The sequence below is a fragment of the Coregonus clupeaformis genome, unplaced genomic scaffold (assembly GCF_020615455.1).
Source record: "Coregonus clupeaformis isolate EN_2021a unplaced genomic scaffold, ASM2061545v1 scaf0174, whole genome shotgun sequence".
NCBI lineage: Eukaryota > Metazoa > Chordata > Actinopteri > Salmoniformes > Salmonidae > Coregonus > Coregonus clupeaformis.
In genome coordinates this window covers 590,001-605,276 of record NW_025533629.1, presented here as the reverse complement: position 1 = coordinate 605,276, position 15,276 = coordinate 590,001, and the positions used below count along the sequence as shown (strand labels likewise).

Genomic DNA, 15,276 nt, shown 5'->3' with positions numbered 1-15,276 from the left:
ACAGTGGCAGACTGTCCACCTCAACAGCAACAGAATAATACAATGAATTATATATGGAAGCATAGACACCGGAAGTAGTTGGGGGGTGTTGAGAATGTTTTGCACTGCAGAAAGACCCAGTGCACTACTTTGTTTTTTAAATTAATACTTTTTTAAATTCTGACTTTTCAGGGGTGGGGGGTTGTTGAGGAATGTTTTGCACTGCAGAAAGACCCAGTGCACTACTTTGTTTTTTTAAATTAATACTTTTTTAAATTCTGACTTTTCAGGGGGTGTAGCACCCTCAGCACCTCTACTTCCTATTTCTGGAAGTTAAGCAACGATTCACCAATTCTTTATGGATGGCTCCACGACTTGGGTGTCACTCCTGTCCCCAGTTAAAATAGCCAACTGTCGTGAACAATGACTTCAGTTGCAGCATGCATATTCATTTGATGAATCAGTTATTGCAAAGGACAAGGAGGTCGGAAGAACTAGCGCATGAATACACTGAAGTAAAGAACACGAATGAGAAGTTCGGTGACTGCCGCGTCTCTTCTGTGCAATCCAGAATAAGAAGCTATGGCACTAGACTGTACATCGCTGACAAAACTAACCCTTGTTTTATGTGTGGCAGGTAAGTGTGATTTGATCAATTATATATAATAGCTAATGCTATTTGTTGTTTTTCTTTTGTTTGCTGTTTTTTTTATTACATATTTACGCAATATGCCTCCCTGGCGCACTTCGCATTCTTTGCAGATAGCCGAACCGTCCCAAGTCGTCTACAAATGAGTTACATTGACCTTTTTCGTTTAATGTAGCCTATAACGCGTATTGCGTCATCCAAACGTTTGACCATTACGCAAAACATAAATAATGTGTGCTGTAGAATGAAGCTAAGGATTACTCATATTTTGACATTACACAATTGTCAACTTAATCGATTATTGATGTTATAAAAGTGAAGTGTCCAGCTTTAGGATTTTGTACAGCATTCACACAGAGCATCTGGTCTCTTAGCTTTGGCCATCAGCTTCCCTTAGAAATATGTATTTCAAATTATTCTCACTTGGAGCCTACACATGATCATGATGAAAATTAAAATATGTTCCCAAAATACTGGACAAAACAGCTGACCAAGGTGAAGGACATCTGTGCCAAACGGAATGAATCAGCAGCATCAAATGCATGAAGATGCAGTCAAAGTCAACGCAAAGCTTTCTATGAACTGATCTTTATGCGTTTGACCAAAAGCTATTTATTCGGCTTCCCACTGGGCACACACTGGTTGAATCAACGTGATTCCATTGAAATGACATTGAACCAACGTCGAATAGACGTTTAATTGAGGTATGTGCTCAGTGGGTTGTCCCCAATTCACCAACAGGAGGATGGAATTACCAATAGGAGCCTAATTATAGATGGCTCTCCCATTACATTAGTCAGAGAACTCAAATCAAAGGTTATTGCTGAGGAAACCTTGTGCTTTTAAAGGCACAATCTGTGTTTTTTTTGCTACTGTCCAATGGTAATTTAACTGCCATTGGGCACTTTGCTGTTTCACTTTTCTGTCACCCCTGGCAATTTTACCTTGTGTGGGAGCTGGTCTCATTCTCAGTGTCAAAAGAAGTGTGCACTATTGGCTAGAGGAACTAGGAGAGCCCATACAATAGCCTGAGCGTCAGTCTGGTTGTGCTATTATTCCAACTTGTCGCTCATTGCGATGCCGAACATGTTTGACTTGACAAGGACATCAATGGTGTAGGAAAGAGCAGAAACAGATCTGGGACCCTGAGTTTCCCATAAAGTACTTTGTGCTGTTTGTAATAATTTACACTTTAATCATTAAACTCTCAGACATGAACCATTCAAACCCTCTCCTTGGCTCTGGGACTTAAGAGACAACATTTGGGACTTCTTACAGCTGAGGTAGGCTACCAAGTACCAACCCCCGACCTCAGCCTGACCCTATTGTCCAGGCAGAGGGCACTTCACACCTCTGTGTTAGGGACCAGGTTGCCAGGGAACTCATCTGACTGGGACCAGCCAATCACAGGCCATAGCTGGTGGGGTTACAGTCCCCACTTCTATCTGAACCGTTTGGTTGAATTCCGGAGTTCCGGAGTTCGGTTGAGAACACCTCTGTAAACTCCTGGGGCTGCACACCAACTCACCAGCTAGACATTTCTCCACATGGACAATCCTCCACCATTGGACTTCCTAACCTTGTGTTAGTGCATAGATGACCATGTAAGTGGACATTGAGTGGCTTAGCGCTCATTTACAGACAGCGATGAGACCGCCTACAGGGAGCAGGTTGGAGCCCTGGCAGAGTGGAACTTTGGACCCCCTCTCCACTGCAGCCCCATCAATGTCAATAGGTGGTGAGGCTGTAGTTGATGAACAGCATTCTCACAGGTGTCCAAGTGGGATAGGACAGTGTTCAGAACACTGGCGATTGTGTAATCTCCGTGGATCTGTTGGGTCGGTATGCACATTCTAATGGGTCCAGGGTTTCAGGTAAGGTGGAGCTAATGTGGTCCTTGTCCAGCCTCTCAAAGCACTTCATGATGAAAGAAGTGCGTGCTACTGGTAGAGCGATAGTCATTTAGGCAGGTTACCTTTGTTTGCTCGGGTACAGGGACAATGGTGAACATCTTGAAGCATGTGGGGATGACAGACTGGGACAGTCTATTCTGGTAGTCCATACTGGTCAGGTTAGGATGTTTCATACAAGACCTGGGTTCAAATAGTACTTGATGTCTCTAAAATACTTGAAGCTGCATTTGATTGAGCTTGCCTAGTGCAATGGAATGGTCCCAAAAGTGCAAACCTTGCCTATCCGGTACTCCAGGCAGGCTCAATCAAACGGTTATTAACAAAGGGTATTTTTAATCAAGATCTTCGGCCGTATGCATCAAGCGTCTCCAGAGTAGGAGTGGTGATCTGGGATCTGGTGCCCCCTGTCCATGTAATCGTATTTTTTGTGATCTAAAAGGCTAAACTGATCCTAAATCATCACTCCTACTCTTAGAAGCTTGATACATTTACCCACTGTTTCATAAACTTGCTGCATCCCTGATCGCTTCCAACAACTACACTACAATCTGATGACATGTTCCTTCCCTCTGAGGCAGCCCATGGCTTTCCCCCAGTGAGCGGCTGCAGCGGTGCCTATGGAAGGGCCATCTCTGACTTCTGTGTGACCAAGTTCACTGTGGACATGGAGGCCCTGGACCAGAGGCTGTGGTGCAGCTGGCCCGACACCTTTCAGTCAGTATAATCTATATTAGTCACCTCATCCTAAATACAAATAAAGTTGAGTTCAATTACATTTACTTGAATTATGTTCGCAATTGAAAAATGTAATCTTTGTTTGTCACTGTATTATTTGGCTGCCCTTGCAAATGATGCTCTACCAGTTTAGCAGAGGCCCTTGTCTTTATAATATCTTTCCATCTGGAGAGCTTACCTATGTTTACATGTCTATCACCATCAGACACAGAGATACAGTGCCTTGCAAAACTATTCATCCCCCTGGGCGTTTTTCCTATTTTGTTACAACCTGTAATTTACAACCTGTAATTTAAATGGATTTTTATTTGGATTTCATGTAATGGACATACACAAAATAGTCAGAATTGGTGAAGTGAAATGAAAAAATAACTTGATAAAAAAATTTGAAAAAATAAACAACGGAAAAGTGGTGCGTGCATATGTATTCACCCCCTTTTGCTATGAAGCCACTAAATAAGATCTGGTGCAACCAATTACCTTCAGAAGTCACATAATTAGTTAAATAAAGTCCACCTGTGCGCAATCTAAGTGTCACATGATCTGTCACATGATCTCAGTATATATACACCTGTTCTGAAAGGCCCCAGAGTCTGCAACACCACTAAGCAAGGGGCACCACCAAGCAAGTGGCACCATGAAGACCAAGGAGTTCTCCAAACAGGTCAGGGACAAAGTTGTGGAGAAGTACAGATCAGGGTTGGGTTATGAAAAAATATCAGAAACTTTGAACATCCCACGGAGCACCATTAAATCCATTATTAAAAAATGAAAGAATATGGCACCACAACAAACCTGCCAAGAGAGTGCCGCCACCAAAACTCACGGACCAGGCAAGGAGAGCATTAATCAGAGAGGCAACAAAGAGACCAAAGATAACCCTGAAGGAGCTGCAAAGCTCCACAGCGGAGATTGGAGTATCTGTCGATAGGACCACTTTTAATGCCGTACACTCCACAGAGCTGGGCTTTACGGAAGAGTGGCCAGAAAAAGCCATTGCTTAAAGAAAAAATAAGCAAACACGTTTGGTGTTCTACCAAAAGCCATGTGGGAGACTCCCCCAAAACATATGGAAGAAGGTACTCTGGTCAGATGAGACTAAAATTGAGCTTTTTGGCCATCAAGGAAAACGCTATGTCTGGTGTAAACCCAACACCTCTCTTCACCCCCGAGAACACCATCCCCACAGTGAAGCATGATGGTGGCAGCATCATGCTGTGGGGATGTTTTTCATCGGCAGGGACTGGGAAACTGGTCAGAATTGAAGGAATGATGGATGGCGCTAAATGCAGGGAAATTCTTGAGGGAAACCTGTTTCAGTCTTCCAGAGATTTGAGACTGGGACGGAGGTTCACCTTCCAGCAGGACAATGACCCTAAGCATACTGCTAAAGCAACACTCGAAGTGGTGTAAGGGGAAACATTTAAATGTCTTGGAATGGCCTAGTCAAAGCCCAGACCTCTATCCAATTGAGAATCTGTGGTATGACTTAAAGATTGCTGTACACCAGGGGAACCCATCCAACTTGAAGGAGCTGGAGTTGTTTTGCCTTGAAGAATGGGCAATAATCCCAGTGGCTAGATGTGCCAAGCTTATAGAGACAAACCCCAAGAGACTTGCAGCTGTAATTGCTTCAAAAGGTGGCTCTACAAAATATTGACTTTGTGGGGGTGAATAGTTATGCACACTCAAGTTCTGTTTTTTTTGTCTTATTTCTTGTTTGTTTCACAATACAAATTATTTTGCATCTTCAAAGTGGTAGGCATGTTGTGTAAATGAAATGATACAAACCCCCCAAAAATCCATTTTAATTCCACGTTGTAAAATAGGAAAAATGCCAAGGGGGGTGAAAACTTTTGCAAGCCACTGTAGAAGGATTCCTCATAGGAATGTTCCTGTGATGTGCAAGGAATGTTTCCAAGAGACCATTCCCTTAATGTGAAATCGAATTGACCCAGAACGAGGTTACCATGTTGTCAGAACTTAAGATATTAATGTTCTAGACACGTTTAATCGGAACGTGGCAAAAACATTAATGTGTCCAGTTTTTTTAGGGTTAGGAGACTTTTTTAGGGGGAGAGGGAGGAAGGGAGAGAGAGAAGGGGGAGAGGGAAGGAGGGAGAGAGAGAAGGAGGGAGAGGGAGGGAGGGAGGGAGAGAGAGATTTAGTGAGCAGGTCAAATCTGTTTTGCGTGTGGAAAGAACAAGCGGAGTGGAAGAGGAAGAGAGAGATTGAGAAAGAGACAGAACTTTGCATAAACAAATATTTTCCCAACCAGCCCCTCTGGTCTTGGCTTTGGGTTTAGGGCACACACTGATGTTGTGCAAGGTGACACCAGTACACAGGTTCTGGGTGGCTGTCTACCATGGGGACACAGGGTTATACAGTGTGTGTGTGTTCAATATGAGCACGGCCAGCTCAGGACCACATGCCCTATTAGAAGTTGAACAGTAGCCACCTTTGGGGGTTTCCAGTGTCAAAGAGAGTTGGAAATTACACTGAATTCATGTATGCTCTTCTAGAACAAAGTTTCCAATTAAGAATACATTTAGAAAAAACACTGCCAAGGCTTTATGCTATGAGTCATTCATTTAATCAACTTTATTCAGTCAAAACACCTCTGATATTATCAGGAAACCAAAGGCACTTCAGTGTGTCTTAGCTCTAATTATATTCAGTCAGTCATGCTGGTCTGTAGCTCCCCTGGTATGATATTGGGAGTTCCAGTGCTGGTATGACTCCTCTCTAACCCCCTACCACCTAGCTATGGTAGTTATATTTAGCTGTATGGTATGTCCCCTCCCTAACCCCCTACCACCTAGCTATGGTAGTTATATTTAGCTGTATGGTATGACTCCTCTCTAACCCCCTACCACCTAGCTATGGTAGTTATATTTAGCTGTATGGTATGTCCCCTCTCTAACCCCCTACCACCTAGCTATGGTAGTTATATTTAGCTGTATGGTATGTTGTCTCCCTAACCCCCTACCACCTAGCTATGGTAGTTATATTTAGCTGTATGGTATGTTGTCTCCCTAACCCCCTACCACCTAGCTATGGTAGTTATATTTAGCTGTATGGTATGTCCCCTCTCTAACCCCCTACCACCTAGCTATGGTAGTTATGCCCACCAGTAATTCAAGCTGTTAGTTTGCCTTTTCCCACTCCGTCAGTTGGAGACCACAAGTGAAACAGATCTGTTTTCAAAGAGACACTTTTCAGACATCTGGCCTGTTTTGTGGAATGGCTATTTTGATGCCAATTAATATAGACCCCCCTGCAGGCCTTACGAGGAACTGACCAACTGCACATTTTTCGTGGCCCTCAAGATGCACTGCTTCTGGCCCAACCGGCTGATAGACGAACTCTTCATCCGCCTCCACCGGGACTACTTTCATGACTGCGCTCTGACCGGCAGGCTGCTTCGCGACCCTCCTATAAGTATCCTGGGGACTTTCATTGGAGTGCCTGTGCTGGTCACTCTGCTCATGACTGCCCTAGTAGTGTGGAGGGGTAAACGCTGTCAGGGAATCGTGTAACTGTCTCATCCTGGGTGAAGGTGCCCCTGGGTACAGAATACAGATCTAGAATCAGTTTGCCCTGCCAAAATTCTAACCTGAACCATTAGCGGAGGAAACACAAAACTGACCCGAGTCCAGCTTCTAGGGATCAACCTGAGCTCTTGGAGATGTTTGTTTGATAACATAGACATGATGGAGGGGACACTGAACTGGGACAAATGACAAGCAGAGATACCCAACAGCATACTAAGACTGTGATCTCTCTGTGATGTTTGTTATTTGATGGACTCTGGTAGTATGGTTGAAGGACCTTTCAGAAGCCTACTTCTGAAACAAAGCAAAGGCTATTTAAGCTTGTACTGTGGCTCATCAATAGCTCTAGAACTTCCAATTGAAAACATGCATTGTATTGTTGTAAACCACAAATTGGCCAACCAAGAGAGGGCTAATGTGGGGTAGGGCAGGGAGTATAGTATTGGTAGAGTGTATGACCTTCTATGTCAAAATCAATGCAATGACATCTATAATGTAGCTTTGGGCATATTGGACACCAGCCAAAGTATTTACATGAACTGATTGGATGTATATAAAGTGTTTCACAGAAAAGGCTTTATTTGATTTAGATCTCCATGCCCAGTAGCCACGCCCTTTAATAAAAAACAAACATTAATATACTTTATCAGAATATGTTGTCTTATATTCTACCATTTTAAATGTAAAATGCTTCATTTCACAACTGAACACATCTTAACTTGGTATCTGGCACTGTAAACAAACGCTTCCTAGCATCAAGGAAGGGATGAGAGGACGAGCTATCAGCTAGGGAGGAGACTAGTTAGCTAGCTAAATTAGCTTGACGCCGGGGTTTCCAACTAGATAGCACATCCACAAAGTCAAAATTGGCTATATCGTAAAAAATTAATGAAAACAAAATTGGTGTTAATGTAAGGTTAGGCATAAGGTTAGCACTGGGGTTAAGGTTAGGTTTAAAATCTAATTTTAAGAAGAGAAAGTGTAGAGATAGGTGGGGGTTATGACTTTTTGACTGTAGTAACTAGTGACGACCGATTGACGGGGGATTCCAACCAAAAAGTGTTGCCTTGTGTCTCCAGATGTCTTGTAGCCGGGTATTCCACACCAGCTGCCTTGCGCTTATGGTACAGCTGCTCTGTCTGGAGGCAGTGCCCATCAGTGTGGACAAGACCAAGGTGAACCAGCCGTAGGACAAAGCCTCAGAGCCGCCACCAAGTGTGGACACTGGACTCCACTATGACCGTTATCTCAGGGAAGTCATTGATTTTCTGGAAAAAGACCAGCATTTCAGAGAGAAGCTCCATAACACAGATATGGAGGACATCAAGATGGGGAAGCTGGCCAAAGAGCTGGACTTTGTCAGCCACCATGTAAGGACACAACTGGACGAGCTAAAAAGGCAGGAGGTTAGCCGGCTACGGACACTGATCAAAGCCAAGCAAGACATCGAAGGAGGGAACGATATGGCAGTAGACCACCAAGCTCTGCTGAAATAGTTTGAGTACCTGAACCACATGAATCCTCACACCTTTGAAGTGGAGGATCTGGACAGACTCATCAAATCAGCCACAAACGATCTGGAGAACTATGACAAGGAGCGCCATGAGGAGTTCAAGAAGTACGAGATGATGAAAGACCATGAGCGAAGCGAACACCTCAAGACTCTAGATGATGAAGGGAGGAAGAAGGAGGAAGAACATTACGAGGAGATGAAGAAGAAACATGCAGACCATCCCAAAGTCAACCATCCAGGCAGCCAGAATCAGTTCAAAGAGTTGTGGGAGGAAGCAGATGGTCTTGACCCTGAAGATTTCGACCCCCAATACCTTTTTCAAGCTGCATGATTCTAATGGAGATGGCTTCTTCGATGAGCAGGAATTGGAGGCGTTGTTTACAAAGGAGCTGGAGAAGATCTATGATCCTACCAATGAAGAGGACGATATGGTGGAGATGGAGGAGGAGCGCCTGCGTATGAGAGAGCACGTCATGAACGAGGTGGACACCAACAAAGACAGACTGGTCTCCTTAGAAGAGTTCCTGATTGCCACAAAGAAAAAGGAATTCCTGGAACCAGATAGTTGGGAGACCCTAGAGCAGAACCAGGCCTACACAGACCAGGAGATGGGGGAGTTTGAGGAGCACCTGGCCCAGCAGGAAGAGGATCTCAACCAGAAAGCATCAGAACTCCAGAAACAGAGGGATGAGTTGGAGAGGCAGCAGGAACAGCTCAACACACAGAAAGTAGAGCTTCAGCAGGCAGTAGAACACATGGAACGATTGAAAACCCAGAAAGTTGAGCCCCCTCCAGAGGTTCATGTGGTAGGGAATGCTATCCCAGAGACACAAGGAGAGTGCCATCCTTTGCCCCCGGGCCACCAAGATATGTCCCAAAACCACCCGGGTATGAAGCAAGACAACCACCTCCAGAACCAAATACCCCACAACATCCAGGATTTGTCCCAACCACGTCTCCAGGATCTGCCACCAGGCCATCAGGCAGTGCCATAGGGCCAACATGACTTACCATAAGGCCCCCATCAGAACCAGTTCACTCAACCCCAGCTGCCAGATAAAACTCTATAGACAACACCGCTGGCTCCATGGCCCCCCACCCACAGCCCTTTACAGTACTTATATACCTCCAGTCCAGTGTGCAGAGATCCCGTCATATGGGCATGTGTGGCCCCTGTTATCCTGAAAGAGTTAACTGAAAACCAGCTGGAGAACACAGGAGGCGTTTACAGTATCCCTGCCCACTTGTGGATTTCAATTTGAGCCTTCAAGGCCTAGAAATGTTTTATACATACTAGACAGAGTCATGCGTATGTGTATGTGATGTATGGATTGGTCATAGGCCTCCTGTAGCTCAGTTGGTAGAGCATGGCGCTTGCAACGGCAGGGTTGTGGGTTCATTCCCACGGGGGCGGTATGAAAAATGTTGCCCACTAACTGTAAGTCTCTCTGGATAAGAGCGTCTGCTAAATGACTAAAATGTAACATGTAATTACATAGCTTACCATTGCATGTACTGTCCCTACAGATAAATGTATCTGATTATGTATTCATTATTATCTATTAATTTCATACTAGACAGAGAAAAAGAGAATAAAAAATACTAAAATGAAAAAAGTGAAATAAAAATATCATTTTTGATATCCATTTGTGTTGATATCATTATGATATTCATTTGATATCCAAACATGAATGAGAACAGAACTTAACTGGCTGCCTGACCAACTAACATAACTATCAGATTCAGTACTCCAACGTCACACATCCCAATAGACACACCTGTGTAGAGGAGGATCAAAAATACTTTACAATATGAACCAGTGGAGACTGCTGAGGGGAGGTACGGCTCATAGTAATGGCCGGAACGGAGCGAATGGAATGGCATCAAATACTTGGAAACCATGTTTTTGATGTATTTGATACCATTCCACTGATTCCGCTCCAGTCGTTACCACAAACCCATTCTCCCCAATTAAGGTGACACCAGCCTCCTCTGATATGAACCATTCAAAAACACCAGCTATTCTCATACTGTTTGGTGGGCAGAATGAGAAGGCACACACACACACACACACACACTCTTACACACATTTTCCTTGTTTTAATTTTAGATACACAAAGGCAGTGAATGAGTCAGCACACCAGCGGGCCCTGGGTCTCCCTGAAGGAGAATGGAAGAAATTAAATGATTAAGTTAAAGGCCGCTTTGATTGACAGCTCACCTTAACACAAGTGGCAGAATATAGTCCCAAGGCCGGCTCGCCATAGCAATGGGGTTATTAATCTCAATGTGATTGCAGTAAATGGACATGAATTGAAGCCTGGGCCCAGACCAATAGCAATATGGCCGCTGTCAGCTCCCTGTAGAGAAGGTGTGATCTATTCTGTACCCAGCTGAACTGTTCACGTGGTGTGTGTGTGTGTGTGTGTGTGTGTGTGTGTGTGTGTGTGTGTGTGTGTGTGTGTGTGTGTGTGTGTGTGTGTGAAACAGGACAGATGACATGGCTGGATGGGCTTAATAAGTGAAACCTCACAGTAACATCTCACCTACAGTGATAAAGCCTAAAGGAGTATGTAGAGACCACAGGAGGCTGGTGGCACCTTAATTGGGGAGAATGGGTTTGTGGTAATGACTGGAGCGGAATCAGTGGAATGGTATCAAATACATCAAACACATGGTTTCCTTGTGTTTGATACCATTCCATTTGCTCTGTTCCAGACATTATTATGAGCCGTTCTCCCCTCAGCTGCCTCCTGTTGTAGAGATCAAATCAAATCAAATCAAATGTTATTGGTCACATGCGCCGAATACAACAGGTGCAGACATTACAGTGAAATGCTTACTTACAGCCCTTAACCAACAGTGCATTTATTTTTAACAAAAAAAGTAAAAATAAAACAACAACAAAAAAAGTGTTGAGAAAAAAAAGATGTAGGCTAAAGGACTATATAGCCTAAAATAGCCTAATAACACCTTACAAACACGGTCACCTATTGAGACGAATCTAATAGAGTGGTAAGTGATTGTAATGAGTTATAGGAATGCAATCAGAAAACATTAGCCAGTGAGTTTGCCATGTTTCATTGAATCCAGGAAGATGGTACGGTAGACATCTGACATTACATCTGAAGAGGAGGAACAGAACTGATATAAAGGACCTGGGGGGTATTCAATAGGAACCAAAAAGAAGCAAACAGGCCCAAACGGGGAGGGAATAACCTGAACTCCAATAAGAAAGGCTCATTTACTAAAGGTTTTGCTACGGTGTGCACTAATGAATACAACCCTGTAGTCTCAGGGAAGCTACTTCAGAGAAGGCTTGTTGAACGTTCCCATGTTGAAGCCGGGAGTCAGAGTTTAGTGGGTCAGGTATACCCAGGTCACTATGAGTTGTGGCGATGAGTTGGGGCTATGAGGTGGGGTTATGAGGTGGGTCTATGAGTTGGGGCTATGAGGTGGGGCTATGAGTTGGAGCTATGAGTTGGGACTATGAGTTGGGACTATGAGTTAGGGCTATGAGTTGCAGCTATGAGTTGGTTCTATGAGTTGGAGTTATGAGTTGGGACTATGAGTTGGGACTATGAGTTAGGACTATGAGTTGCAGCTATGAGTTGGGGCTATGAGTTGCAGCTATGAGTTGGGTCTATGAGTTGGGACTATGAGTTGGGACTATGAGTTGCAGCTATGAGTTGGGACTATGAGTTGGGGCTATGAGTTGGGTCTATGAGTTGGGACTATGAGTTGGGTCTATGAGTTGGGACTATGAGTTGCAGCTATGAGTTGGGGCTATGAGTTGCAGCTATGAGTTGGGGCTATGAGTTGGGTCTATGAGTTGGGACTATGAGTTGGGTCTATGAGTTGCAGCTATGAGTTGGGTCTATGAGTTGGGGCTATGAGTTGGGGCTATGAGTTGGGGCTATGAGTTGGGTCTATGATGTGGGGCTATGACGTGGGGCTATGAGTTGGGTCTATGAGTTGCAGCTATGAGTTGGGGCTATGAGTTGGGTCTATGAGTTGGGGCTATGAGTTGGGGCTATGAGTTGGGACTATGAGTTGGGGCTATGAGTTGGGTCTATGAGTTGGGGCTATGAGTTGGGGCTATGAGTTGGGTCTATGAGGTGGGGCTATGAGTTGGGTCTATGAGGTGGGGCTATGAGGTGGGGCTATGAGGTGGGACTATGAGGTGGGGTAGGGAAAGTATTACTTTATTCTGCCACTAGGGGCACCATGTGGCATTTCAGATGGTGAGACCTCACCACTGTCAGAGACTGACTCCTGCCAGGCAGGTTCTCAATCACATTCCTCTGCCACACACATGCACGCACGCACACCAGCCTTAACACTCAGAGGGACACCGAGGGAGCGCGTGTAAGCTCATTCGTAAGAGGTTGGAGACATCAGACTCCCTCCACTGTTCAGAAAGCAATCCACTGTAATTACCAGTTACAGTTACTATTACAGTAAACCAGAGAAGACTATTGTATTTTAACAAGCTATTTCTTTATAAAACAAGAAATGATTGAGTTCATCGGGTATCCAGACTATTCTGAAACATCTTCTTTAGGTGATATTGGAGTTCATGTGGGTACACTTTTCATTTTGACTTTATTGATGGGCTAATGATTTAAGTTGAATGTAATATGTGGTCTTATTTGTTGGAATGTTATTATTTTAAAAAAAGCATTATTCTTTACCATTGAACGCAACACAAAACATCAAGTGAAGACACGGGTCTGTGGGTATTGCTGCTTCGTTGCCCCAGAACAGGCTGCAGCAGGTTTGCAGGCCAGCCAGTAGAAATACTTGACCACCACTGTGATCTCTGTTTCTGGACTCGACTCCCCCCCATTACAGACAGCAACCTAGGACAGAAGAGGAGGAGTGGAACAGAGTGAGTGATAGTCAAAGAAGATGGTCATCAGGTCACTAAGTCTTTCTTAGAGATGAGAAATTCAACTCGGGGCTCAATTTAAACCAACCCGCACTGCAGTATTTATGGAATTTTGTAAAAATAATAATAATAGATAGTTGCTTCCAGTGTTCATAATTGTGATAGAAGTGTGCAGACAGTAGTTTTCAAAAATGGAGTAAACATTGCTAAAGGCACGTTCAATTTAATTGACCCACTACATTTTTAGCACATGAATGCTGAAGCTCACCTGTTCCTGAACTCCTGGGATAACCTGTGGGCTTCCACTGGATCCTGCTTCAGCAAGGCCCGAAAGCTAGAGAAGGTCTCCACCATGCCAATGTAGCCACTCAGAGGCATTGGTCTCCTCACCCGCAGACACTCATGCCTGGAGAGAGCAATGCAAAAAACACTGAACACCAGCAGAATACTATTTTATGCTAAGCTAGGCAAGGCCAGGCTAAGCTAGGCTATTCTACGCTAGGCTAAGCGACGCTATTCTATGATACTCTAGGCCAGGCTACGCTATGCTAGGCTAAGCTATGCTATTCTATGATACTCTAGGCTAGGCTATGCTACACTACGCTAGGCTATGCTAGCCTATGCTAGTATACTATTATAGTTACAGTAGATACAGAGCCGGCAAGATATAGCAGTCTTTGGGTACCTTGGCTTTTCAGCAGCACTCACCACTCTTTGTCTGGGTACGGGCATGAGTCATACATCTGTTTGTAGAGAGGGACAGTGGTAGTACCTAAGTGGGCACTGCGAAATGGCAGCAGGATCTTGTAGAACTGGAGGGGGACATGAATAAGGTAGTATTACTTTCCCGTTGTTTTCATACTCTGAAGCCACAAAGATTGCACACTTCATAGAAGGCCAGATCCCAGTGTACATTGAACTCAGAGAGTGTTACATTTAACACTGTCACAGAGTACATATGAGTCCCAATGATCCAGTGTTGAAATTGTTAATTTAACACTGAGATAGTGGGACTTCTATACATAGTCAGTTGGTCAGTTGATTGTCTGTAATGTTGTCTCCTGCTGGAGCAGCCTACTACTTTTAATTATCTTATAAATTCAATCAATTCCTCAGTGGTTTGGTATCTGACCTGTTGACAGATGTCAGTAAGAGTGTGGGAGTGTTGTCCGTACTCCATGTCCATGTCCAGGGTATAACTGATCAGAGCCAGACACCCTCTCGGCCTCAGCAGCCTGTCTGCCTCCTGGAGGAACCGTGGACGGTTGAACCAGTGGGCCGCGGTCATGGACGTCACCAAGTCAGCCCCGCCGTCAGCAAACGGTAGCTCCTCTGCAGGACACTGCCTGTGGGGTTATGGGAGATGTGACGATAATGGAACCACACTGGTTAAATGGTTACACATTTTGGACGTTTAATTGGTGATATTTGGACCTCAAAGTGTCTGAGTTAGTTATGTTGCTAGTTAAAACTACAGGGATGTTTCAATGATAATTACACCTAAATAAGAAGAAGGAATGAATGAATACTTTATTGTCCAATAGACACTGTTGTCTGTCAACAGTACCAACATTCCTGACAGACATATAATACATAAAAAACATTTCACGGTATGAGCTTGGACTTGACCTTGAACCTTGCTATGACAACAAAGCAAGTCCCGTCCACTATCCTGCATGCACCTCCCACTTCTCACCTGTAGGAGATATTTGGGGCGCTGCTATTGGCCAGAGCCACCTCCAGCTGGGCGGGGCTGATGTCTGTCCCGACCACATGGGTAAAGTGAGGGGCCAGTAGAACTGTCCCCTGTCCCGAGCCACAGCCTACGTCCACGGCAAGGTCAAACGGCCTTCCTTTCTGAAGTGATAATAACATCAGAAGTCAGTGTTATATCAATGTTATATCAGCGTTATATCAATGTTATATCAGCGTTATATTAGTGTTATATTAGTGTTATATCAGCGTTATATCAGCGTTATATCAGTGTTATATCAGCGTTATATCAGTGTTATATCAGTGTTATATCAGCGTTATATCAGCGT

General features: G+C 44.3%; 1 protein-coding gene and 2 pseudogenes across 1 annotated transcript; 2 read left to right on the top strand and 1 right to left on the bottom strand.

The window, feature by feature from the left end:
* The first annotated feature begins 335 nt into the window (after window positions 1-335).
* LOC123481073 (receptor activity-modifying protein 1-like) lies at window positions 336-7,476 on the top strand. The gene is made up of 3 exons (XM_045213936.1): window positions 336-616; window positions 3,120-3,255; window positions 6,560-7,476. Exons 1-3 carry the CDS (start codon window positions 562-564, stop codon window positions 6,813-6,815), a joined length of 447 nt encoding a protein of 148 aa, XP_045069871.1. The 5' UTR covers window positions 336-561; the 3' UTR covers window positions 6,816-7,476.
* A 401-nt stretch (window positions 7,477-7,877) lies between these two features.
* Window positions 7,878-9,646, top strand: LOC121562200 (annotated as a pseudogene).
* A 1,705-nt stretch (window positions 9,647-11,351) lies between these two features.
* The window catches only part of LOC121562202, a 4,471-nt pseudogene continuing 546 nt past the window's right edge, over window positions 11,352-15,276 (bottom strand).